The sequence below is a fragment of the Embiotoca jacksoni genome, unplaced genomic scaffold (assembly GCF_022577435.1).
Source record: "Embiotoca jacksoni isolate LCO1_2020_lvr unplaced genomic scaffold, fEmbJac1.0.p SCAF_16, whole genome shotgun sequence".
Lineage (NCBI taxonomy): Eukaryota > Metazoa > Chordata > Actinopteri > Embiotocidae > Embiotoca > Embiotoca jacksoni.
The window spans coordinates 10653612-10680430 of record NW_027185296.1 but is presented as its reverse complement, the minus strand read 5'-3'; the positions used below and the strand labels follow the sequence as shown (position 1 = coordinate 10680430).

Genomic DNA, 26819 nt, shown 5'->3' with positions numbered 1-26819 from the left:
GGCTGCAGCTCTGTCCTCTGCCTGGCTGCAGGCTGCGCTTGCAGCGCGTCCATTGGCTGATGGGAGGGGGGGGGGGGGAGAGGGCCGGCTCTGGGTGCGGAGGGAGGCTGAAGGATGGAGGCTGACAGGATTCAGCTTCGCCTCAGCGGGCCTCATCCCTCCATCCTCCCGGCGGTGCGCTGTGCGTTGTGCGCTGTGACGCCAGGCCGTTTTGACGAGCGCATTACGTGGAACTGGCAGAGCAGCACAGCAGCCTCGTTATGTAATGTGTCGGACGCTGCTGCACGGATCAGAGTAGCAGGTACAAACTGACGGATGGCGGATTTAAGGGACGAATCACGGTGTGCTGGTTTATGACTGAACGTAGAGAAGGCTGCTGTCGGCGAGAACGATGCGTCTTGTAAATCGCAGGAGTGCAGTGTAATAGAGCCCGTCTGGGCATCAGTGGCCTATCCCCGAGTGTACAGACGTCTGGAGCCTGCGGAAGCTGCACATCTTTCTATTTTTAAAGGCGACCAGAGGCGCGTCTCTGTTTAAACATCTCTCTCCTATCAGCGGAAATAAACCAATGCGGGTTTGTTTCAGAGAAGAAACAGGATCGTTTCGTGTTCTTCAGTGCACCGGTTTAATCCAACAGCCACCGAGCTGTAGTATAAACAATGGCGGGTCCCGAGCAGTCCCAGCAGCCGCAGCAGGTAGAGGAGAAGGCAGAGCACATAGATGATGCTGAGATGGCTCTGCAAGGTATTAACATGCTGCTCAACAACGGGTTCAAAGAGAGCGACGAGCTGTTCAGGAGATACAGGTAATTATGTCATCCTGCCCATGATCAGTCAGGTTACATGCTTAAACCTTAAGAATTATTTTGCAAGTGGCTAAAACATTTTTAATAGAGTCCATCATGTAGACACTACTGTAACATCCACATGAATCAGAAAATATATGAATGCTTTGACTACTTTAGGTTGTTGCTTTTAGAGCCTTTTCATCAGACTCCACGGCCTCCAGGTGTCTCACTTACCTGAGAGTCCCTGAAGGCTCCCACTGACAGAGATCACCTCTGACACAGAGCTCCATTAGTCAAACAACACAAAAATAATTGCATGGCCACTTTTTGATGATCATTTTAAAGCAAAAATGGTGAAACAACAGGACTTTTCCTTGTCCTATCATTGTCCCTTTAAGTGGCTTTTGGTTTGTTGGTTAAGTTAAACAAGCTCTGCAAAGTTTTGATGGGCATTTTTTTCATAATTTCGCAACATTTCATTGGGTAAGCGATCAATCGGTTAATGACAAAAAAATTTGGCAGGTTATATCAATAGTGAAAACACTCATGTGTCGCAGCCCTAAATGGCACTGTTAACTTTATGCACTTGCTTTTGTCGTTCTTGCGTGTCCTTGACATCAGTCATGACAGCTTTAAGAAATAGTAGTTGTGTGAGTGCAGAGATAGAGTGGTGCTCAGAGCTGCAGCATGATTGATATTTGGTTGGAATTACATAATTAAAAAAAAATACCTAATGGACTTTGTATCTGTTTCATTCTGTGGTCTCTTCTTCCTCATTTCTCTTCTCTCGGTAGGACCCAGAGCCCACTGATGAGCTTTGGGGCCAGCTTTGTCAGTTTTCTGGTGAGTTTCCTTTTAGCTTGTTATCAAGTAAAGTACCAGAAGACAAAGCAACACCGTGAAGAAGTGTAAATGAGATAGAATCAAACCAATGTACTTTCACGGATGGTAAGCACTGAAGTATTGAGACCTGATATGACCCAATCAGTCAATGTTTGCATTAATGTCAACACTGGCATCCTCTGCTCTGCTGTTCCCACTTTAACATAATGAATGCATCTTCCTCTCAAGAACAGCATTACTCTTACAGAGGAGCACATTACTGACACATCGTGTCCATCATCGATGGAAGAGGGAGATTTTTCACAGCGTGGCGTTCACACAGACACACACACACACAAACAACGCACACCGTCACTTGCCTCATGTCGACGCTCGCCGACACACAGCCAGAGATGATGTCAGCCTCTGATTCTAAACGGCCCTGAAGGTAGTGGGGGTGCTGACATCTGACCACCACGGCATATATTCATATGTCCAGTGATGCGGCGCAGCAAACATCATTATAAGCTAATATAAAACCAGAACAGCTATCTCTACATGTCAGAAAATCTTTATTATCATACATTTTTTCATTTATCTGGCACTTCCTCCGCCATTTATGTGATTCATTCAAAGTGATCTCCAACAGTGAGCAGCAGAGATCTCCTGATTCTGTCAGCTGTGAAGCATCTTGCCGTTCCTGCGCACGCGCACACACACACACACACACACACACACACACACACACACACACACACACACACACACACACACACACACACACACACGGCTGTACAGATGTCCCCATGTTCCTCCATTCACTGTTATGCAGAAAGGGCCCTTTGTCCTTGCCTGCTTTTTAAGACTATTATATAACACTCCTTTGCTCTTATTTCACGATTTTAAGCTAGCTGAAGCATAAATCTGCTTTGTGAAACAAGACTATTTAATGTCAGACTGATCATGTGATACAATGTTTTTTAATTTGCTCCCACTAAGTTATATCATTGACAGACTTTTTTTCTGCGTTCCCCTGCAGAATGCAATGATGACATTTGAGGAGGAGAAGATGCAGACGGCCTGCGACGACCTGAGGACCACTGAGAAACTGTGTGAGAGCGACAGCGCCGGAGTGATCGAGACAATCAGAAACAAGATTAAAAAGAGTGTAAGAGCAACGGTGTATTGTGTAGACTGTTGGAGGGCAATGGAAACCTATAGACCAAACTGCTATGCGAGCCTCCTTTAAAGTTGAAATCCAGTGACACTGATAACACCGATTTGCAGATTTAGATGGATTCCTTTGTTGCTGACATTATCCTAATATCACGGCCAGAACTGACTTCAGTTCAGATAACAATGTTAAGATCCTCAGTGTTAGGCGTAATGATGCAGGCAGCAGTGAGATCATGCCAAACCCACTCCCAGATTCAATTAGTTCTGTGAAATTGAATCATCAAACTGGGTGAGGAGTGTGGAGGTCGTCTGCCTGCCAACCGCTGGAGAAACAATGGCTGCAGGATGCTTACTGCTTACTGAATGTGTGTGTCTGTGTATTACAGATGGACTCCCAGAGGTCAGGCGTCGTTATCGTGGACCGCCTCCAGAGACAGATCATTGTTGCTGACTGCCAGGTGTACCTCGCTGTGCTCTCCTTCGTCAAACAGGAACTCTCAGGTAAATCAAAGTGAACCAACAGACAAACAGGATGACCTTAATGTACGTCTCTCATGGCAACTCGTACTCACACGTTATGTATGTCATACCCTGAAGCTGCATAACAGTATGATGTCATTACATCAGCCAGCCGGAAGACTGCCATTGTCACGATATGAATGAGTTTTTAATCATATAAACAATTATACCGATATTATTGTGAAAGATACAATGTGTCACACCCCTGTGACAAACAATTTAAATAACAATTGATAGATTTAAAAAGTATACTGATAAGAATCTACACCACACTAACGGTTCTGTGAGACTGAATTTACGCACAGCAGCACTTTGAGCTGAACATGTTTCAAACAAACATCAAGTGTTAACATACAATGCTAACCCGCTGACATTTAGCAGGTACTGTATGTTGTTTACGATAGCCATGTTAACATTGAATTTGATATTACAATTAAAATTCATTTAAAAGCCCATTAAAATAAAACAGTTCCTTATAAACACCTAAATCAGAATAAACAGCCAAGAACAGAATTAAATTTCCATCGGTTTCAGACAGGGAGTTAAAACCTTTAATTAGCGAATCAAAAGAAAAATTATACCATGTAAATGATAAAACTGATATCTGGCTGCGTTGTTTCTGCACGTGCCCTCTATCTTGTCGTATCTGCATGGGGATGTAAGTTCCTCTACCTGGCTGGTGCTGCGTTGGATCAGTGGGAAGGATGCTCTGCCGGAGATTGACTGTTCCGTTGTCGCAGGTTTAAGGTTTAGGGATGGCGTTAGGGACCAGGTGACTGACATTGAAACCACCAATCACAGCAGCATACAGTTTAGAGCAGAGGTCTTCAACATTTTTCAGGCCAAGGACCCCCAAACTGATAAAGAGATGGAGCAGGGACCCCCTACTATATATATTGTATAAAATTGTGTTTTATATTCAACTGGAGGAGTGCAGGAGGCTTGGACGGACGGGTCCAGGCTAGTCTCACGCTGTGAGTGAACCGGTGTCCAGCTTGAGGGAACTCCTGTGTGTCGCTGAATGTGTCCATTTCTGACTGAAAGATAACATCTTCTGCCTCTATTTATCCATTCGCTACAATATGTTGGATTCATGTTAATGTGTATTTAAAGACATTTAAATTGATGGAAAAAAATGTGGGGAAAAAATAATAATAATAAAATGAAAAATGATCTAATCAACCAAAAATTTCACGGACCCCCTGCAGTACCTCCGCGGACCCCCTAGGGGTCACGGGCCCCCTGTTGAAGACCTCTGGTTTAGAGTGTGTGTCCTTCTGACTGATCTAATCTATCACCAACCTTTCTCCCCACACTTCCAAAAAATGGTAAATAAAAGCAACACAATGATGGCAAATACAGCTGTGAACAGACCATAGATATCTGTCTTCAGTGTTATTTTTTCCCACTTGCATTCTGTGAAGACTCTTCCCTACTCTACTCTCCATTTAAATCTGTTGGTACATGTAAACACCAGAACATATGCATACAAGTTTTATATGAAAATGAAAAACAATGAGCAGGTAACGGTCAACATCTTAGCATGCTAAAAATTGCTAAGTATCACTAAACTCTAAGTCCTGCTGAGAATGGTGGGAATGTAATTAGCTTTGCTGCTTGCGTGGCTAAAGAAATATCCAGTAGGTAAACTGATAATGAAGATTTTCAGTAGTTTCAGTCCTCAGCCAATTAAAATGATTAACAACCCCATGACTGAAATCCTGGTCTTGTTCCTCCTAAAATAAGTTGTTTATGGTTTCCACTAACAGCATATATCAAAGGAGGCTGGATTCTTCGTAAGGCCTGGAAAATGTACAACAAGTGCCACAGTGACATCAGTCAGCTGCAGGAGACCTGTCAGAGGAGGTCCTCTGGCAACCAGGAGTCCCTCTCAGCGGACAACGCCAACCACAACGCACCGGTGGAGAACGGCGTGACGGCCGAGGCCCTGGACCGGCTCAAGGGCTCCGTCAGCTTCGGCTATGGCCTCTTCCACCTGTGCATCTCTATGGTGCCACCACACCTGCTCAAGATTATCAACCTGCTCGGTTTCCCCGGCGACCGTCTCCAGGGCCTGTCCTCCCTTATGTATGCGAGCGAGAGCAAGGACATGAAGGCACCACTGGCTACGTGAGTCGGCTCCGGTCTCATCATTTCTTACAAAGAGGGACAAATAAAACACAGTTAATTCAAAACTGTAATCAACTGTAGTCAATTTAAGATTAATTGCGTCACACCTTATTTTTTGTTGCTTATGAAAAATATAAAAATATATCGTTTTTTATTTATCTATATAAGCTCCTTTTCAAAAAAAATTATAGCTGGAGTAATACAATTGACAAAACAATCTCACAAAAGTTCTTTCAATAGCTATTCTGGGACTTTTGATCCCATCACATAATCCTCATTATCCGATCAAGTTCTTTTCTTGACCTTGGAAACAACAGTTAACAAAATAATTTCACCACTGGATCCATTTAATAGCTGCACAGGAGCATTAAAAAAGTATTTTATGAGATTTATTGAAAACTATATTACAGCAGTCTGGTTGAATCTTTTTCTTTGTTGCTCAGGTTGGCCCTCTTGTGGTACCACACAGTAGTGCTGCCTTTCTTTGCTCTGGATGGCTCTAACACGCAGGAGGGGCTGCTGGAGGCCAAAGCTATTCTGCAGAGAAAGTCAGTGGTTTACCCCAACTCGTCTCTCTTCATGTTCTTTAAAGGACGAGTTCAAAGGCTTGAGGTATGTACAGTAAGCTGGAGATTGGTCACAATCAGTGACATTGAACTGGATTAAGATACTAGATGAGAAATAAGTGTATACAGTAGACTAAGCAATGTTTAATGGTAAAATTTAAACAAAAAAAACTTTCATCCCCACAGCATAGTATAGTTACTATACATGTTAGACAGTTCATGACCTCACCGTCTGATCAGCCATCTATTGATGTAATTCTCTCATTCAACACATGCATGTAGTGTGTGTCTAACATGATGACCTGGTCGTGTGTGTGCTCTCTCTTCTGTCCCCAGTGCCATATCAACAGTGCTTTGGCCTGTTTCCATGATGCATTAGAGCTTGCATCAGACCAAAGAGAGATCCAGCATGTGTGTCTCTATGAGATTGGTACGTGTTCTCTCATCACGTTTGTTGTGACATCCTGGCAGGCGGCGTACACTGCAGCGACGGAGTCATTGTATTCTCTCTGCTTGTGTTTGGATAAGGCTGGTGTAGCATGATCGAGATGAATTTTGAGGATGCGTTCAGGGCCTTCGAAAGACTGAAGAATGAGTCCCGTTGGTCACAGTGCTACTATGCCTACTTGACGGGAGGTAAGTCTGACACACACTTACAAACACCTAAACTGATGGGATGCTTCTCCTGTGTGATCTGCATGATCCTCTGTGTGTTTCTTCTCTCAGTGTGCCAGGGTGCTTCAGGAGACCTGGACGGAGCAAGTGGAGTTTTCAAAGATGTGCAGAAGCTGTTCAAGAGAAAAAACAACCAGATAGAGCAGTTTGCTGTCAAAAGGGTGAGTCCTGTTTCCAACTTACTCCATTTGTTTCTTTTAAATGTCATCACAAGTGTGTGACTGAAGTTTTTCTACTCGGTCTGATTCCTATCTGCAGGCTGAGAGACTGAGAAAGATCTCACCCACCAGAGAGCTATGCATCCTCGGCGCAATCGAAGTGCTTTATCTGTGGAAAGCGCTTCCAAACTGTTCCTCATCTAAACTACAGATAATGAATCAGGGTGAGTTTGACCTGCAGGACTCAGACCAACATAAACCCTTCAGCTGCTGCCAGATTTCTAAGAATTTAATTTTTGCCCTGTTTGATCATTTCCTCTGGTTTGTGCTCAGTGTTACAGAGTTTAGATGATGCTGCGTGCAGAGGCCTGAAACATCTCCTTCTCGGTGCCATTCATAAATGTCATGGAAATATGAGAGATGCTGTTCAGGTATCAATGTAAACAGAGCACTCAATGACTTTGCAGTTGATCTACACAGGTCCATTTACTTATCTTTCTATTCATTTTTCCTGTGACGCAGTCATTCCAGCTGGCTGCTCGGGACGAGTACGGACGACAGATCAACTCATATGTTCAGCCGTATGCCGTCTATGAGCTGGGATGTATACTCCTTGCAAAACCCGAGGTCAGTCTGCTGCATGAGGCATTCAGATTTGTAACTAAATTGTACTGGTGTGTCCGCTTGCTCATTTATAACTCTGTGGTTTCTATATTCCAATTTAGACGGTGGGAAAGGGGCGATCATTGCTTCTTCAAGCAAAGGTAAAAATAATTACTAATCACCATCTGAAGTAGAATTAATTAATTTTTTCAGATAATGTTGGAAATCTACAAGGTTACATTTTTATCCTAAAAAAAGTCTAACAGTGTATTTAAAATGCTTTAGGAGGATTTTACAGGCTACGACTTTGAGAACCGGCTTCACGTGCGCATCCATTCAGCGCTGGCCTCTTTGAAGGAAGTCGTGCCTCAGTGACTCCAGGAAGGGAAATGATGATGGTTCAAGCTTTGCACAAAGTTTCAAGCCATTCAAAGTTACTGTTTGACATCCTAGTGAGCAGACTCCTGTGTGTTTTGGACACACATACTCATGTTTGTCACTTTACGCACTCAGACTAATAATGAAGTGTCATCTCTGTGCATTTTGGACAGCAATACAGGCACGTGTTCATACCAGCTTAGCACATAGCTATTAGAAGCAGGTAGACATATCCCGTGTAGCTGTGCCTAATAGATAAAAACTATGCTGAAAATCTCCAAAACTACTCTGGTAGGCTCTTTTATGTGTTCCGTTAGCAAGCAAATGAATCACCAATTCATACCAGAGTTTTGTCACTCGGTGGTGCAAACCTGGCAACCCCACTAATGCTCAGACCTGTTGAGAAGCTGCATCCTGTTGTTGGTCAAGAAAATAGTAAAACCACGAGGTTGAGGTTTCGCATTTGTATTGTGCGGTGTGAATAATAAACAATATACCATATAAACAAAAACAATTTTGGAGATTTAAGAAGATGTTGTTTGGCAGAGCTATGCCATCTGTTTCCCCCTGCTTGCGGTGTTTGTGCTAAGCAAGGCTAACATGTCCCTCCTCTGTGTGTGGACTGGATGCACAGAGATGAAACTGATGTAAAACCTTTGACCCAAGTCAAGATAACAAACAGACATACAATATTTCCTCAAATCTTTTCTCCACCCATATGTGTTCGCCAGCTAACTCATTCAGCTATTGTGTATTTGGAGGATTTTCATTATGCTGCTCCCCTCAGCGAGCAATTCAGCACATAAAAGTAACCTTTTAATGAGATTATATTTCCCTTAATAATAACTTTACAGGTAATAGTGTCATTTACATTCATGCCATTTGTGCACATTACTCCAATATGATATAATAGGCTAAATTAATGCCAGTTCTTTCACATATCATGAAAGAGAATTTGTTTTTGATTTTATATATTCTTATAAATGACTCCATTGATAATGTTGAAACGTTTAAGTACTTAAGTAGTGCTTTTAAATTAGATTTTCAAAATCTACTTATTGCAAATGGACATTAAAATGAGTCATATCACACACTGGTTACTTGTATTCACACTGGAAAAAAAACTGGAAAAATAATGATCTAATTAGCTACCACAGGAATAGTTAAATAAAATCACTGGTCACCTAAAGTCACAAAGAGGAAAAAAAACTAGGCTGATGTGAGTTAGATTGTCACATTCAAGTAGTTGGACATCTTACATTTATAGTAAATAAGATCACCACACTTCACAATGCCCTCATGATGTTTTTTTATGTGACAATGGGCATTGGTCCTGTGCACTATGCATGGTATGGCAGGGTTACAGTGGCTGTAAGACGACTGAAGTCAGATGTACCCGTGTGTCCATTCCTGCATAAGCATGAAGGTTTTCTTCAGTACTGTAATGTTACCTCTTGAAAGGTGCTGCTAAATGTCAGCCTAATAAACATGTATTACTAGTGACTTATTTTAATAGTGTATTAGTGATAGAAGCTTTGGAATTAGTTCATAATAGTGTCAATTTTCTTTAGTACATACCACAAGGTGTAATTTTACAAGCATTATTTATGCTTTTTGATTTGAGTGCTGTGACGGCCAGTATTAGCAATCAAGCTGATTTAAAGGTACATATTGTATTGGACAAAGAGCATTGGTAACAGAAATTTTAACATCCTTTTACTGAGCTTTCTAAACAGTTTCACACTCAACATATGAAATAATCTGTGCAGGGCATTGCCTTTTATTATATGAGCACTCAAGAGTTTTTCTCATCCAAGCAATATAAGCAAATGAAGGGTATCATGTGGTAATTTACAGAGGCTGTATTTTTCATCTCCTGTTCACAGTTGTGGACTTACAGATTTTAGTTTGCTCACACATATCTGGTAAAGTCATCCTTTGTGGCTGTGATGGATGTACATTGTGGTAAATGTTGAGGTGACAACTGTGCAAGCAGTTGGTGCAGCGCAAGTAACGGTGAAATGTCAGAAGATGTCACCTAGCTGCTGTACCAAATACTTCTGTCACTGAAAAGTATTTTTCCTTTTGTCATGATATTTTGATGAAATTGAGGTTACAAATCAGGATGATGTTGTTCCAGTGTGTCACTAAACTCTACAATAAACTGTTCTCCATTAATCTCGGAAAGTAGTTGGTCTTGTTCTCTGCATCCGAGTTCCTTTCTTTTGAAACTGCATGTTGGACAGTCGATTTGCTGATTCTACAAAAGCAATTATATCAACCATCACTGCAAATAATTCCTAAGAAGAAATAACACTAATGCTCGGAAAATGTTTATGTGGGAAGCTTCTTTGTAGTCTGGAACCACCGTGACAGAGCAGAAGACGTCCATAGAGACGCTGACAAATAGTAATGCGCCAATCAAACCTGACTGGGTTACAAGTTGAAACCCACTGAGTTGTTTTTGACATGCAGGCAAGCAGCGAATATGGTTGTACGTGAGCTGATGAGTTAGTCGGAGCTTGAATGTGCATTTTTAGTCAGGGTGGAATATCTCTTTGTCATCCACTTTGCTTTTTATCTGTCAACATTTACTCCACCAGGGGGAGCTTATCTCACAGACAGCAGGCTGGATGTGATCAACTGTATTTTCCCACACCTTGATTTCAGACACAGAAAATGCACACAGTAATTTCAGCGAGATGGGATGCACACGGGTGGAAAGTCACAAGAGTAAGTCCCTTTACTCGAGTATTCTACTTGACTACATTTGAGTCTTGCCATTTCCTGCCACCAGACAATAGGGAAAGATATCTGGCCCTTTCTACCCCACCCTAAATGTATTTGACAGCTTTAGTTTCTAGTTAGATGTTAATTTAATCAACAAATACTAAGATTAGGCCTACCGTGAGTATATAAAGTAGTTAAAATGAGCTTATGTCTCTAATAGCTGCAACATTGAAGTAATGCTCACACATTAATGCATCCACGTGGTTGTTCTGAATAATAAGTACTATTACAATTAAATATATTTTCATTTAAATCACTTCAATTCACTTTTATATTAGTACTTTTACACTGTGCCATTATTATTTTCACTTCAGTAAAAAATAAATAAAATCTGAGAATACCTCACGATAACTCTTTTGAATTTGGCTTATCATCTCTGCACTGGTTTGAACTCCACAATTCATTGGTTTGTCTTAGAATTCACAATTCACTCCATGATATTATTGTTTCTGTTGTTTCCATGTTGAATGTAATTAGGGTGGGAGTCTGCTCAACACCCTCTTACAGATAAACACCGTGAGCGTCTCTTTAAGAAAACATGTCTGTCACACTAGGCTCAAGGCAACAGCTCACTCTGCCCATAAATTATTCAGGCTCCTTTGCCACTGAATTTAGACATGGCCGACCAGCACTGGAAGGTTGGACTAAAACAATGCCACGACTCCTCCTGCAGCTTCCTCTAATAGACGCCGGTACTATTAATAATCAAAACATTTCCGTTTCTACCCACTTTAAAAAAACAAAAACTGCATTTTGCTGGGCTTACCAAATGTGAAAACAGGGGTGTATGTGGGGTACCTCATTTAGTATGTGGTGATTCATGCAGGTGACATCATCCTTTTTTAAGATGTGATGATTCACACTTCGGACATTTTCTGTGAGGTGTTCAAAGCAAGACGTTTGCTGCTTGGCCTCACTGTGCATGGATAAGACCTTTAAATCTTAATGCTGATGATTTATATAAAGCATTTGCATTAGACAGAAGTGGAGGAGACAGAGGGCCCAAGAGAGATGTTACACATCATCACTAAATGTGTGTGTGAGAGACCGAGAGAGAGAGAGAGAGAGAGAGAGAGAGAGAGAGAGAGAGAGAGAGAGAGAGAGAGAGAGAGAGAGAGAGAGAGAGAGAGAGCAGTAGGAATGGTAGGACTGTGCAAAGAGCAAGGTCAAAAAAACACAATTGCATTGTGTTTCACTCAGGCTGAAACCTGATCAGCAGAAATATCCTACCACCAGATAGAGAGTTCCTCTTCACCACCCTTTACTGCTCCTAAGCCATTTCAGTTTGAAGTTACAATTGAACATACAGGCGTTAACACATCCATGCAAAAAGCTGCTGTTGAGATTTCAAACTGTGTTTTCACAAGATTATATTTCTATGCAGCACTGATTGTGTCAAGATTAATTAAATAAGTCTTGATATTGATCTGGTCGCAAAGAGCTGTAAACTGTTATGGTCCAGTAGTGTCGGTGGGGTCACTCACAGAAGGACACGTTGACATTATTTGACCTCTCGCTGCAATCAGTTCAATCACTGTCTAAGAGCCTCTCGACCAATCATCTCTCAGGTGATGCTCTTCATCAGGTCTGTTCACACTGTTTCTCCTCTCAGATCAAATCATGGCTCCATTACTGTTATTTTCAGTAAATGTACTTTAATTTGCTAAAAAAAAAACACATTTAAAAATTTCCCGCAATTATTCCTCAACATAATGGTGAATACAATCTAATCAAACTTCACAACCAGAGTTTTGACCCCCAAATGTGCCCAAAAAGATCAGAACCTTCTAGATGCTAAAATATTTGCAGATTTTCATTTCAAATGCTGTGCGCCATTTAGCTTTTGAGGAAAATTAACACACACCAGATTTGTACTAATTTGTATCAGGAGAAACTCCTTCCCTCCTTTCTTTTTCAATGGAAAACCCAAATAAAACCTTTTTAAAAAGTGTTTAGAAATACTTGCATTTGGCCTAAATACATAAATTATATATTTTTTTTCTGTAAACACACCCCACTCTGCTTTAAAAATGAAAAGCGTGTTACTTTTTAAATTGTTGAGAGTAAACTTCCTCCTGGTTGCTCAAGCATCTGACTTCACTCAAATAGAGCTTTTTAATGGCATCTTCAGTTGTCATAAAAAAACAGAGGTTCTACTAATAACATTCTTAATGTCTCTGTCATGACAGTGAGAGTGAACCAGAATTATTGTGCAGCTGGATGGAATTCAGCCATAGTTATTTATATCATTCACACTTGCCCTTTCCCGTCTGTATCATGTCAAAATGTCTTGTTTTTGGCAATGTGCAGGTGTAATTGTTATCATCCTGCATGCAATTTGACTGAGCTAATGCCAGGGTCTTGGTATTGTACAAGCTGGCTTGCTGGAACACTTGATGGACCAGAGCCATTGGTTAACAAAATATGTGCGTTACCTGTGCTTTTCCAGCAAGACTATTCTATTCCACATAATTTATGTCATATTAATAACAATTTGCATCTGTTATTATTGTTTTCACTCTTTTTATAGGCTACCTATCAAAGAAGACTATTGTCATCCCACATGATTAAGTTGTGTCAACTAGGTTGTCGGTGTAGCAAATATGTCATATGACAAGAAGGAGAGTAAAAGCTCCAGTGTAGATAATAAAATGAATGCATGTCCATTTAGCTGCTTCAGTTTCTGGGTCCTGGAATTGTGAATGCTGGGAGACACGGTTCATGTTATTTGTTACACCTACACTTTCAAGTCAAAATGTCAGCAGTGGGAAAAAGCCTATACTCTACAGTATGTATACCACTTAACATTTGGTGTTTGCTGCAGTAAACGGAGGGTGTAGGGACTCAACTTCAAGCAGCAATGCAGGCAGCTCACATCCCTTCAGAAAGATACCGGAACAGCACATCTGCGAGTACAAACTAACAAAATAATAATTTATAATATAATCTTTGACCAGAATGTATATTGTGTGTTTCACTAAACACGGTTTCCTGCTCTGTGACAGTTTGTCTCCTCTCAGCTTGATGTCCCTGGCTGACCTACTAAACCTTATTGATACAAAAGCCCCTCTACCCACTGCATTTAAAACAATCCTAAAAGTAACCTTGAATAGTTTTACCCCTTAACCCTGCTATCTGGTTTTTTTTTTTTTTTTTTTTTTTTTTTTAACTGTAAATCAAAAGGATTGCACAGCAGCAGTTTTCGTACGAGGTGTTTGAAGTGGGTTAACCTTGCTCCCTGCCTCCACCCTCTCCTCCCCTGCCTCCACCCTCTCCTCCCCTCCGGTCTCTCTCTCTCTCTCTCTCTTCCCACCACTGCATTGATGCTGTTACTTCCCTCGGTGATGATGTCACCGGCTCAGTGGAGCTGGAGCATCCTTGCCAAAGACAGAGAGACAACAGAGCCATTTTGACCGCTTCGGTTTGTGAAAACCAGCGGCCGACCTCCCGAAGCTTACGTTCCTTACTGGGTCCCGGCCCCTGGCAAGGCACGGCGGGGCAGACGGGGCTGGGTAGGTGGGTACTTTCGGCGCTAACGACCTCAGCATTTACCCATTTTCATGGAGAGGCGAGGCTGTTAGCGGGACCTGGAGGAGACCAGCGGAGGTGGAGGTATCCACGGAGCTGGATAACACAACAGACGAGCACGACCGACCGGGTCTCTGCACCGGAGACAGACGTTATTGGCACTGCTTAGGTAGGGGAGCATTTTTCTTTCCATTGTCCCGCCGCTAATGCAGTTTTAATGAGACAGTCTTTATTTACTTAGTGTTGAATCTCCTGGGAAGAGATGGGCATAGGGTGCGGCCATTGACGAGGCTGTCAGTGTCGCTGAGACAGAAACCCACAGCGACAATGACATTGAAGCTGCTCTTATTACACGGCTCGTGTACTGTCATGTTATTTTATTGCGTATATATTTCAATAAAATGGCTTTTTTGTGTGTGTGTGTGTGTGAGAGCATAACGACAGGAATAAATGCAGTGTCATTAAGTACACTAAAAGACGCGTCGCCTTCATTTTCTTCTTTATTCTTCAGATCTGAAAATGACGCAAGTAATTTTTTAGGAAGTAATTACTACCGTGAATTCACAATTTTAGCCAAATATAGGCCGTAAGCCATGTGTTGACTTCTGGTTTATGGATTTTATGTTATCAAATAGCCTCAGTAAGATACCAAAATGAAATGTATATACACTCAGAGGTCATGAGGTAAAATTGCATTAAATCTTTGTCAAGTACACACCATATATTACATTAGTATTTGTCACCGGAAAATGGTGGCCGCCCAGCTGAGCTGCATCATCAGCTGATTGGTCTGAGCAGCAGATTATGACCATGGATGTTGTAGGAAAAAAACATATTTAGCCTATACTAGTCTGTTTCAGAATGATTTTACACATGCTATCATGTTGCACAGTGGGTGGACATAAGATATCCTAAAACAAGGCAGTTTTATATTCTTCACTTTTCAGATATCAAAACAAGATTAAATTCATTGCTGACATTTTGCATTCATTTATGAATCCTAATTTGTCCTCAGTATGGCCCGCAGTGTGGTTACACCTCAAAAACGTACTTGCTGTTTTCACATTGGGACATTGTTACCTTCATACCTCTCAAAATGAAGCTGTTCAGATTGCCAGCTGAAGAGGATGGACCAGGAAGCAGTGTGACACAGCAAATTTACTAAAGTCAGTTATGATGAGAGCCATCTGAGTCACGAACTGAAGGAACATACACCGAATGTTGTTACCGAATCCAACGTTATCCCAAATTGTGGGCATATATGAAGTAAAATAAATGACTTATTGCTATGCTATAATATAATTGCTTGATAATATTCACAGTCAGACCTCAGACAGCAGCAGTGAAGACTAATTGTATCGAATTGCTCGCCGTTGAGCTTATTGAGGAAAACATATAAATTTGTTGATGAGTCACGGTCGCTCTTGATACACCCACGATGCCATCACACACTAAAATCACAGTGATTTAATGTTCATTTTTAATAATTTAGGAGACAGTATGACAAGAGGGGAGCTGTCCATGAAACTGAGCTGCTGAATGGAGCCCGGCCCTGGATTTGTGGCTGGTTTCAGTGCCATTGTCATCCAGAGAAATAGCCTGACATTTAGCTGCTTCTGCACTTCTTTTGTCACAGCTAGCTTTATTATCCATCTCCCTTGGCTGCAGCTGACCATGCATGGTCTTTTCATGTAAGAGCCCTACCCTCCTCTTTTGTCCTGATCACGCCAACCGCAAGGTGTGATATTCCACTTTTACCATTTTAAACAAAAATGTAAAAATGTGTTTTGTAACACGACATGTCACATGCCAGAGATGATGGCAGAAGCCTGTTGCATATGAACTGACACATTAATAAAACTAGGTATTAAAGTAGGATTCCCTTTTTTCTCCCTTCTGCAGACCTGCAGGCCCCACATCTGGGCGCTAAAGAAGGCACCCCACGGTGCTATAGGAAGACAGCACCATGGCAGCGGCCTCTGTGAAGGTGGCGGTGCGGGTCCGCCCCTTCAATTCTCGAGAGATCGGAAAAGATAGCAAATGCATCATTCAGATGTCTGGAAACACAACAAGTAAGTACTCAAACCGGAATGTTTTCACTGAATTGACAGCATGGATGTTGGTTGTATTTAAATATACGGTGAATTTCAGCTACACACTGCACAGGCAGAAAAAGTGTAGGAATAGTTTAGTGGCAGGTAGCCAGCCAGATGCAAGCTCCAGCAGGGGGATCCTTGAGCAACCAGGAGGCTTGAGTTCAAGCCTTTCCAGCTGTGCTGTTGCTCATCTTAACCTCCAACCTCTCGTTGCGACTGGATTACTAAAAAATAGATTTCCTCCATATAGGATCTGGAGTGACTCTGCAAATCTCTGGTAAACAATAAAGGCCTCTTCCAAGATACATGATACGAGCAGAACAGAATCAGATTTAATTTCAGAGGAAGCACATTGACTCGATCTGAGACAAAATGTCATCTTGCTGCACTGCAAGGCTGACAGCTATCAAAGTACTGCAGGGTCCATGTTTTCAGTCACTAAACAGAGCAAGCAATAAAGGAGTTAGTAAATCAAGTGCTTTGTAAATCTCTTCAACATCACACTGTAGGTGACATAATCTCCACCAAATGTGACCTAACATTTATTTAGGGCAAGGCCTGCTATTTATTTATGTGGCCGGACTAAGCCAGATTAAAAATGGCTCTTTATTCAACATTTATTAATTAATCTTTCTATTCAAATCAACCACTAATGTGTAATATACAATAAGTACAACAATGGCATGCATGAACATTCAGAAGAAACCTAATTTTCACACACTTAAATTACAATTAAAAATGTTCTCATAAATCTAGTGTATTATTTTTAGTTCTGACATGTATCCCAGTTTTAAAGACTGTATTTCACATTCTTTGGATTTTGCATAGCACAGAGTGAGGAGACTGGAAAGATACTCGATATGTAGTCTGCTTAGCAAGGTAAAGCCATTCATCAATAATGGATGAGACTTCCTGAAATATTTACCGTTTGGCCTAATTTAGCCATCTCCCTCCTCCGTCCTCATGTCATGGGTGACTAGACTGCAAACCGGGTGGCCATTGTGGGCCGTCATACTTTTATCTGTAATTTTGTTACAGCTTATAAACAAAAACGTTGTTCCCTACAGAGGTGTGTTACATCCTTGGCTCCCTCCTCTGTCTCTACACCAATAGACAAAGATTGTCTCTTGTAAACTCAGATCAGATGTGCTGTAGTCCTCTGGGAATATATTGACAGTATATACAGCACACTAATTTATTGTCCTTGGAGACGTATGAATTAATCTGTAAACTCGATTTTTAACTAATCCTTTTAGATTTTTATCAAGCAAGTTATTAAGATAAATGTGACTTAAAAACACCTTTGAATTTCACTGACGTGCTGTCCTGGTCTTTCTTTACCTAACCCATTTTTGATCTTATGCTAATTTAAATTAAGTGATAAAAAAATTTCTGATTGATGTTTTACAGTCAAATCTAATGTAAAAAAAAAATGGAACTGAAAAGGTGCTAAAATATCCTCAGACCTGCAAAAATGTAGGAGCTTCTGGGCTTTACTCTTCAAGTTTTCTACTGGCTAGTAAACTTATAAACGGCAGTAAAGCTTCACTGAAGAGGAATCAATAAAGCTAAAACACAGACACAGAGTTAATATTTAATTTTAACATACTGAAGGGACGCCTCCAAACTCATCACTTTATAGACAAAAGCAGATGTGAATATACAGTTTTTAATTTGGCTCGATTCTGTATAGTCAGTCTACCTTACAATCTAGAAAACTGATGTTGTTCAGACACACAAAGCCGCTCTCAGTGAGACTGCAGGTCTTTCAGCAGAGCAGATTGTTCTCTTCCAAACTGAGTCAATGGCTCTGGATGTGGGCTGGAGGATGTGAGCAGGCTGATGTCATGAAAAAGCCCATTGGTTGCAGTGTCTGGAGGGGGTACAGAGGCAGGGTATAAATGCCCCCTTGTGATTCTGTAGTCTGGGCTGAAGAAAAGGAAAAAGAAGAAGGAGTTCTGGATGTTTTGTGTGTGTCTCGCTCTCTGCTTTGTGCTCTCTGACGCTCATGTGCGGGTCAATAGCCCGGTTCCCACAAAGCGGGAGAATGGCAGTAATCTTGTTGTTTGATAGGTCTTCCCTCCCACGCTGACCTTAATTAAGATGCAAGGGATAGACCTGAAGGAATAGGGGGCCTCTCTTTAGGGGGTAGTTGGTGCAAATACTTGGTGGCTAGATTTACTTTTATTTTGCCACAGAAAAGTTATGAATATGTCTGAAGTTTCAGTATTGGATGAAAAACCATGAGAACCCTTGTCTGTAAAATAAATGCTTATATCCCACCATGTTGGCAAACGTATGTTGTTGTCATGTTTTCTGTGTCTTTTTATGTAGATTCACCAAAGTGAAATTGATTTTGGTTTCTTTTATTGGTTTGGCTACTTAAATCTTTTCATGAGTATAAACTTGGGAGAGTTTGAACCTCTGATTGCGTTGCTTTTTAATAATTTAATCTTGCAGCACTTCTCTGTAAACAAATTCAAACAAACCTTCATTTCAAGGCAAAATCAGTGGATTTACGTTGCTTCTTTTTTTTTTTTAACACAGTTAATGACCTGATTAGCATTTTGTTTACTCCTCTTTCATGCTAAGTTTGACGTACAACACAGACAGCAAAAGTGCATCTTGCTAAGACTCTTCTAATAGGCTTTATGAACTCACATGGAAGTCCAACTTAAAGCAGTAAACAGCTGCTGCTGAATATAGCAGCTACGTGGCTTTCCTCCAGTCCTTGTCAGTGGGTTCACGTCCCCCCTGCCAGACCTGCTGATGCAACCACATTTCCTCTTCTATTGACTGGGGCAGGTCACCCGTGACAGTCTGACCAGCATCACTCAGTCACAATTATGAAGACCCAGCAGTTATGACAAAGACAAACTTGGAATATGCCATAAAAGGATGCTGAAAAAAGATGACAGAATAGAAAGTAAAATTAAACTGCAGCAGATAATCACCTGTATAATTAGGAAAAATGCTGTGAGATGTGGATACTACTGACAGCTACGGTGATGAATACTGTGTGTATCATGAGGTGCACACTATTTTCTGTTAGGAATACATTCAAGACTTTTTAGATCCCAATATATTGAAGAATAGAAAATTTGATCTTAAACACTGTCAAATATTGCTTTAAAAATACCAACATTTGGATATTGCAAAGTTGTTATATTATAATAATTTGTAAAGTAATTATACACAGTTGTTAAAACTGTGTATTACAAGTGGCATTTGTGAAACTATCGAAATAAAACGTTAACAGTGTGAATAATTACACATCTGTTGTTCTGTTAACTTATTGCAAATATTTAGTTGACACTTACCAGTTTCCATGAAGCAGAGAGGATAATTGAAACATGTAGTCGATTAATCTATTAGTTGAATCTTTGATCATTGAATATTTGTAAACTAAACAGTTTAATCAAATTTATTTTGTGGGGGGGGGGGGATTTGGACCACTGGTCGAACAAAATATTATTCAAGAAGTCAACATGGGCAGTGGAAAATATTAATTTACATGTTATTTTTCTTCTGAGATTTTATTAACTAAATGATTGATGAAATAATAAAGAAAAAGAGGTTGGCAGGTTATTTGATAATGAAGTCAGTATTATTAGCCCTGCTATTAAGGAACATATCAGAGCTGAATTTAATTTATGAATAGTTCATAATAGGTTATTTTTTAACAGATTTCGGGATTCTGTTCTAACAAACCCGCTTATGTGTGTTTTTTGTGTCTGTTTTTAATTGACACAACAACGCAGGATTTTTCTGCCCTCTGCTTAAACAAAATCAGAGCGTTTTCCTTCTTTATATTGTGCAATAACACGGACTCTTGGCTGATAACTCTTTGGCCACAAAATTACAAATTAGCGCTGAAAAACAGAAAATAACATGTAGCTATATGAATATTTTCTCTTTCCACGACGTGATATGTGTTCTGTGAAAATATGTCCACGGTGTGCACTTAAACTCTCTCGTAGAAGTCAGTGTGTGCCGACGTTCAGCTTATTAAAGAGTGGATAGGGCGTACACTCGCATCCACTCCTGACCTGCTGTCGAGGTTTTATAAGTACAAAAGAAAAATGATCTGCTGCTGTTTCCCCATATGATTACGTTTGGCCTTCATGACACGACTTCCAGCCCCGCCATCATCTATAAACCCAACATTGAGCAATTAAAAAGTGTTTCCATCGTAAAAACAAAAGCTGATAGTAAAATGGGAAATGATAGAGACTGCCCTGCGTACTTAAAGTGATGCATAAACTGTGGAGATTAGTGGCGACCACTGAGTGCAATTTAAAAAGACAATCCTGCCCTGTGTCTCTCTGTAACCCTCGTACATGCTACCGATCACTGCCGTTCTAAAGTAATCACCTTATCTAAGTGCAAGAAGCTTTTCTTTCCTGTGCTAAAGGAAGGGTGGGAGCTCATCTTGTATCAATCACAGCACAATCAAAGATGAGTAAGCCACAAGAGGATGTTATACTGCAGAGAGCAATGGTCAGATCTTAATATATTTTTCATTTTAGTGGTTTGTAAAGTTATCCATGCCTATTTTTAAATGTGATCTAGTTGACAGGATTCTTTTGAGTGACTGAATCCAGAATTTATTGAACCAAGTCAGTGTTATTTATTAGGACATGTGCCTTCTCTGTTTTCACGTGTAGCTTTGTAATGGTCAGCAACACCACTGGCATAGCAAACACAACGGCATCACTGACATATGATGAGTGGAGCAACTAATAATCATTGCTTGATAATGGCTGGATGTTCATCCAATTCTAAGAAGATACATCTAACTGGAATTTCTGATGATGTCAGATGCCGTGACGCATTACGGTGTCATCGTGACATCAGATAGAGAACAGTTTGTGGCAGGAAACATTAGCGGAAGAGGAGTAACCTTTCTTGCCAATTAATGAAATTGATTTTGCTGCAGCTGTGTGTGTAGCAGCTAATAGGAAATAGGTTGTTGTAGTGCATCTATGTTCATATCTGGCCTTCTTCCAGAGGACCTGCATGAGTCATGGCCAGTAAATGAGGCCTCATCTCTTTGTCATGGTGAGGAATGGGCCTGGAATCTGAGACCCAAGTCAGCCACACTGGCCTATATTTCAGGGATGGTAATGGAGTAGCAGTGTACAGAGGAAATAACAGTGTGTACACTCACTTGAGATTGTACTTAGCCCTGGGCTTTTTCCTCTATCATCGACCGCATATGCGTTAGCAGAGAAAATGGTCTGGAGCTCTGGGAGCAGGGCGGAAGCATTTTTATAGTACATCAGATATTTTGTCTTTGGGTGGGCAAATGAGCAGGTAATGGAGTATTCATACAAAAAAAACTGGGTTTCAATGTGTTACAATCCACTGAATTGGGGCTGTACAGGTGGATGGACATTGTCAATGCATTTTGTGTATCTGATATTTCACTTTATATACCATATATCCATTGTTACGGTAAAGTGTGTGAGAATGAATTAGAACCCGTTATCCCATCACACAGGCTTTTTTGGTTCTGGGAGTGTCTTTCTTATTCCTGTATTTTTTCTAGCTCAGTTGTCTCAGTAACATAAATAACAGCTGAAGTGGGCCAGAGAGACCAGCGTATCGTTATCATCATGTAGTACCTCCATTTCATTTGTAAAGGTTGCAGGTGCAGACAATGTGTAACATGAAATCAGGTCAGACATCAGGAGGAACTGATTGCATCATAGTTTAACTAGATTTTCTTGAGTCATCATGGCAGGGATGTAAATCTACCAGAGCAGACTTCGTTATTACACTGAGATTAAAAATATTCTGACTGCCATATATCAATAGGTGTCAATGCAGTAATTAATGGGAAATGGCAAATTATTCCTGTTTGAGTACAAAGCCGGACGTTTGACTGGCTCTTGGTGGATATGAAGTTGTGTATTTGTGCTTTGTGATTTACTGAACAGTCAGCAGACACAGGAAGACATCAAATCATATCAACACTTCAGTGGCCATACAGGAAGGATGAATATTATAACAATGACAAAGGTAGAATTTATTGGAGGCCTAACAAAGGATAACTGAGCCCGACGAAATGCAGCTGAAGGCGGCTGGTTGTTCCAAGCACTGGGCGGCTGAACGATGAGCTGAGTTTGACAAGCAGAGTCTGAGCTGTCCTGAAATGACTCTCGGATATTGCATTGTAGCTATGATTTTATCTGGTTTAAAAGCAATAATCATTGTTCTTCTGTATGTACATCCCTGTAGATTCAGTTTATTGTGAACAATGACACTGTTTTGACACAAGTTTGAAGGGCAATAATTTTTCATTTTTTCCTCTAAAATAAACACAGCTTATTGCACTTGCCATTTTCAACACCAAAAATAGCTATTGGTAGAGAAAGAAGAGGCGACCGAGGCCTTTCCAGCTCAACATGACTCAGCTCAGATCCAGTTTCACGGGACGGCTCTCACCCTCCCTCTGACCTGTGTCCCTTGTCCTGTCTTTCAGCCATCATCAACCCCAAGCAGGCCAAAGACAGCAAGAGCTTCAACTTTGATTACTCCTACTGGTCCCACACCTCGGTAACTCATTCTGCACCCCCACAGCTCACAACACGCTCCTACATTTGTGTTACTACATATCGCTCTGTGCTGCGTTTGTTACGTTTATGAAAAATGTTTACATGGCTGATCACTGCTCTCCGTCCACAGCCCGAGGATGTCAATTTTGCCTCCCAGATGCGAGTGTTCAAAGACATCGGAGAGGAGATGTTGCTTCACGCCTTTGAAGGCTACAACGTCTGCATCTTCGCTTATGGTCAGACCGGTGCTGGGAAGTCGTACACCATGATGGGAAAACAGGATGTCAAGGATCAACAAGGAATCATTCCGCTGGTACAGACATACTATCATGACTCGACCAGTGCAGATATTGAAATACATGAAAAATGATTCTCTGATACAGTTTGTGAAATAATGATGTTATGTTCATTTTTCCAGCTGTGTGAAGATCTTTTCACTAAGATCATTGACAATACAGACAACAGCATGTCGTACTCTGTGGAGGTAAGCTTGGCTGGCTTCTGTCATTTGCCTCTTCTCTTTGTGCAGTAGCTTGTCACCTTTATAAATGCTCAAGCTGATTATGAATTTGAACAGGTGAGCTACATGGAGATTTACTGTGAACGTGTGCGGGACCTGCTGAACCCCAAAAACAAAGGGAACTTGCGTGTGCGAGAGCATCCTCTGATGGGGCCCTACGTGGAGGACCTGTCCAAGCTGGCTGTCACCTCATACAACGACATCCAGGACCTGATGGACTCCGGCAACAAGGCCAGGTGACGGAGACACCCATTTATTCAGTTACTTGATACTCAGTTTGAGAGCCTCTCAGAAAGGGAATGAACTGGTTCATTCATCATGTCTTCTGTATCCCTGGAGGAGTTACCCTGTTAAAATATTCACTTAGATTAGAATAACAACTTAAGGTCGCTTCATAAACTGAGGGTGTGGGGTTTTAAAATAAGGAAGGCATAGTAAAAGGCATTATTCAGTTGCATTATGGGAAAAGTTGGATAGCTTAACCTATATCAAAGACAAAAAATCTGGATATATTGCCATTTGCGGCTTCAGTTTGGACCCCCGACTTAATGGATGTACAATACTACATATCTGGAATTCTCCTTTGATGGCAGGGAATCTATGAAATCTCAAAACTAAAATAAAACACAAAAGTAAATGTCATGTACCAGGAATTCAAATATGTAAAGATGTAAATCTATCCACACTGATTTTTTTTTCTGTGTTTTTACTTTACGTATTGAGGTAGAAGCAAATCCACTTTTTCCTGCTACATCCCTGATGTGTCTGGTTATTACCACATACTTTAACTATAGAGTTTAATCTACCTGCCACCGCTACTGGAAACTGGATAAATTGTTCTAAACATCGCACACTCCCTGGAATGATTTTTCTCTATCAGAATTCGCTCCTTTCGCTCCAATAACATTTCAAAAGTATGGAAGATAGGTTAATTTATCCTCGCTGAAGTTTGCACAGGGTTAAAATGGAAGAAAGCCAGCTCAGCCCGTGTAAGTGTCTGGAGCACCTGCTCTGCCGGTGTGTAATCCTCCGGCCAGCGTGGGAAGATCTCACCAGACATTTGATTTAAAAACTCCAGAGATTTATCAGGCAGTAATAGGTTTAATCAACATTGTGTTAACTCACTTGGCGAGTGCTTGAATGTAACAGATGTTCATTTATATTAAGTCCTGCAGTCCTTTAGTTTGAAATAATAAAAGACATGTCCTTGTTAATCCAGTGTGAAGTATACTAACTGATTAAAATTCATTCCCAGGACTGTGGCTGCCACCAACATGAACGAGACAAGCAGTCGCTCGCACGCTGTCTTTAACATCATATTCACTCAGAAACGCCAAGACGCAGAGACGGACAACACCTCTGAGAAGGTAGAGGATGTTTATCACTTCATGACTCAATTTATTTAACTGCTGTTGCCTCTGCTTATCTGTACACTGAATGATGGCACTGATTTCAATCTTGTCGTAAAGTGGAAAACAATGACTGCTTGAAGGTCATAATGATAACGCCGCAGCTTTTTTTTTTTCTTAAACCTACCTCTAGAATAAAGATAAATACTGATAGATTTTAGTAGGCAGCTAATGTGTGTCATTATATTTATTGGGTGTATTCTTGCAGGTCAGCAAAATAAGTTTGGTGGATTTGGCCGGCAGTGAGAGGGCAGATTCTACTGGAGCCAAAGGAACCAGGCTGAAGGTGAACATGTTTTCCTACACTTCCTTTTTTAAATTAAAAAAACAGACCTGAAAACACATTTACTTGCCTCAGCGGGCAAAAATTAATATGACCAAATCCGTAATATAGCAGTAAACTTGTGTGTTTATTTTCATTTTAAATTCTGATCTGCCTTATGTTGAATCACAGGAAGGAGCAAATATTAACAAATCTCTAACCACTCTGGGGAAAGTCATCTCTGCTTTGGCAGAAGTGGTGCGTATTATATCTGTATATTGTACGTTGTGCGATAAAGTAGAATTTATGGTGGATAAACATGTTCAATTTCCTCTTCACTTTATTTTAGGACTCCGGGCCGAATAAGGTAAGTGATTTAAATGCGATTCTTTTATTTGTTGTATCTCTCAACCTAAATTCAGATAAATGCATAAATTTAGATTTTTGTTTTTGTTTCTATTTAACACACAGAATAAGAAGAAGAAGAAAGTGGAAAGCTTCATCCCCTACAGAGATTCAGTCTTGACTTGGCTGCTGAGAGAAAATTTGGGTATGAACACTGTATTTGTTTTAACAGATCATGTTTAGTGATAATCGATTGTCCACTAACTGAATCTTTTCTACGCCGTTTCAGGTGGAAATTCCCGGACTGCAATGGTTGCTGCCCTGAGTCCAGCTGACATCAACTACGATGAGACCCTCAGCACACTCAGGTAGAGAGCACACGGGACATTTCCTGCTACATATTTGTCCTCCCACATGGCTGATTATCGTTGCTCTGAAGGACAGTGATGCCGGTGAAAGCGAACTGTTGCATAATGCACGTTTTCCTCTGCGGCTTGCGTCACACCTCAAACCCCCTTCACGAGTTACAGCTGCTGTTCCACGTGTGTGATGTCAAGGGAATTATGAATACGTGCGCGTGAAGGCCTTGCTGTCTTCTCAATGATCTCTCCTTTTGTATCCTCAGGTATGCTGACCGTGCCAAACAGATTCGCTGTAACGCCGTCATCAACGAGGATCCCAACAACCGATTGGTGCGCGAGCTGAAGGAGGAGGTGTCTCGCCTGAAAGATCTCCTCTATGCCCAAGGCCTGGGTGACATCATTGAGAGTAAGGGATCATTTATTGGATTGATGGGACCATTATCTGTTGGTTTCATTTCAAATTGTAATAGTTTTACACCTTTTTTGTAAGAGTGCATGCTATTCTCAATCATACACTCTAAGCCTTAACTCACACAGCACCATTCACAGTCACTGTGCTCACAAACATTTGCTGTGTTCCAGATGGCGTACTTGCGCACTAACAGTCACTATTTTGAGTGCATAAGTGCGTTCACACTGTCAAGTACAGAAACATGCAGTGAACTACAAGTACCAGGATGACGCACTAAAAACGGTGCAAAAAGAAGTGTGGACACTTTCTACCCTAAAAGGTCGCCATCTTGGCTCCTCAGAGGAAGGGGGCGGGGCCACCGATTTAAAGAACTTTCAAATTAAGGCGTCTGCAGAAAGCTGCAGCTGTTATTGAACACCACACAAAAGTGTTTCTTTTTCACGACTGCTGCTGGACGGAAGAATCCGTGTGTTTATTGAGTGTGTTAAACAGAGGACACAAAAACACGTTGATTTCTGGGTAAAATAATTAAAGCTGCAGATATTTGGCAGATGATGTGTTGACATGCTGAGGTCATTTCCGGTCAGTGCAGAACAACGTGTGCGATTTTAAACAACACTACTCTGTCAAAACTCCTGCTCTACACCTGTAAAAGTCCTAACATGGAAGAATATTATTTGTTAGTGTACTAAGGGAAGTACGTCATTTGGAACGCAGCAAT

At 41.0% G+C, this 26819-nt stretch overlaps 2 protein-coding genes across 16 annotated transcripts in view; both read left to right on the top strand.

Moving 5' to 3' along the window:
* The first annotated feature begins 100 nt into the window (after positions 1-100).
* On the top strand, positions 101-10001 carry LOC138199023 (tetratricopeptide repeat protein 39C). The gene is made up of 14 exons (XM_069150906.1): positions 101-805; positions 1582-1630; positions 2649-2777; positions 3172-3286; positions 5074-5434; positions 5878-6046; positions 6337-6430; positions 6529-6636; positions 6727-6836; positions 6934-7057; positions 7167-7264; positions 7356-7460; positions 7559-7597; positions 7722-10001. Exons 1-14 carry the CDS (start codon positions 660-662, stop codon positions 7809-7811), a joined length of 1737 nt encoding a protein of 578 aa, XP_069007007.1. The 5' UTR covers positions 101-659; the 3' UTR covers positions 7812-10001.
* A 3957-nt stretch (positions 10002-13958) lies between these two features.
* kif1aa (kinesin family member 1Aa) overlaps positions 13959-26819 on the top strand; it is a 39805-nt gene continuing 26944 nt past the window's right edge. For 9 of the 15 annotated variants that reach the window (XM_069150901.1, XM_069150904.1, XM_069150903.1 and 6 more), the window contains exons 1-13: positions 13960-14301; positions 16035-16204; positions 22716-22789; positions 22919-23101; positions 23207-23272; positions 23366-23544; positions 24564-24675; positions 24926-25003; positions 25172-25237; positions 25329-25346; positions 25451-25529; positions 25614-25692; positions 25950-26092. In XM_069150901.1, coding sequence (XP_069007002.1) covers positions 16099-16204; positions 22716-22789; positions 22919-23101; positions 23207-23272; positions 23366-23544; positions 24564-24675; positions 24926-25003; positions 25172-25237; positions 25329-25346; positions 25451-25529; positions 25614-25692; positions 25950-26092 — 1183 coding nt within the window. In that variant the 5' untranslated portion in view covers positions 13960-14301; positions 16035-16098. Of the gene's footprint in view, positions 14302-16034; positions 16205-22715; positions 22790-22918; positions 23102-23206; positions 23273-23365; positions 23545-24563; positions 24676-24925; positions 25004-25171; positions 25238-25328; positions 25347-25450; positions 25530-25613; positions 25693-25949; positions 26093-26819 lie in introns of all 15 variants that reach the window. The other 6 variants (XM_069150899.1, XM_069150898.1, XM_069150894.1 and 3 more) reach the window with 1 other exon arrangement.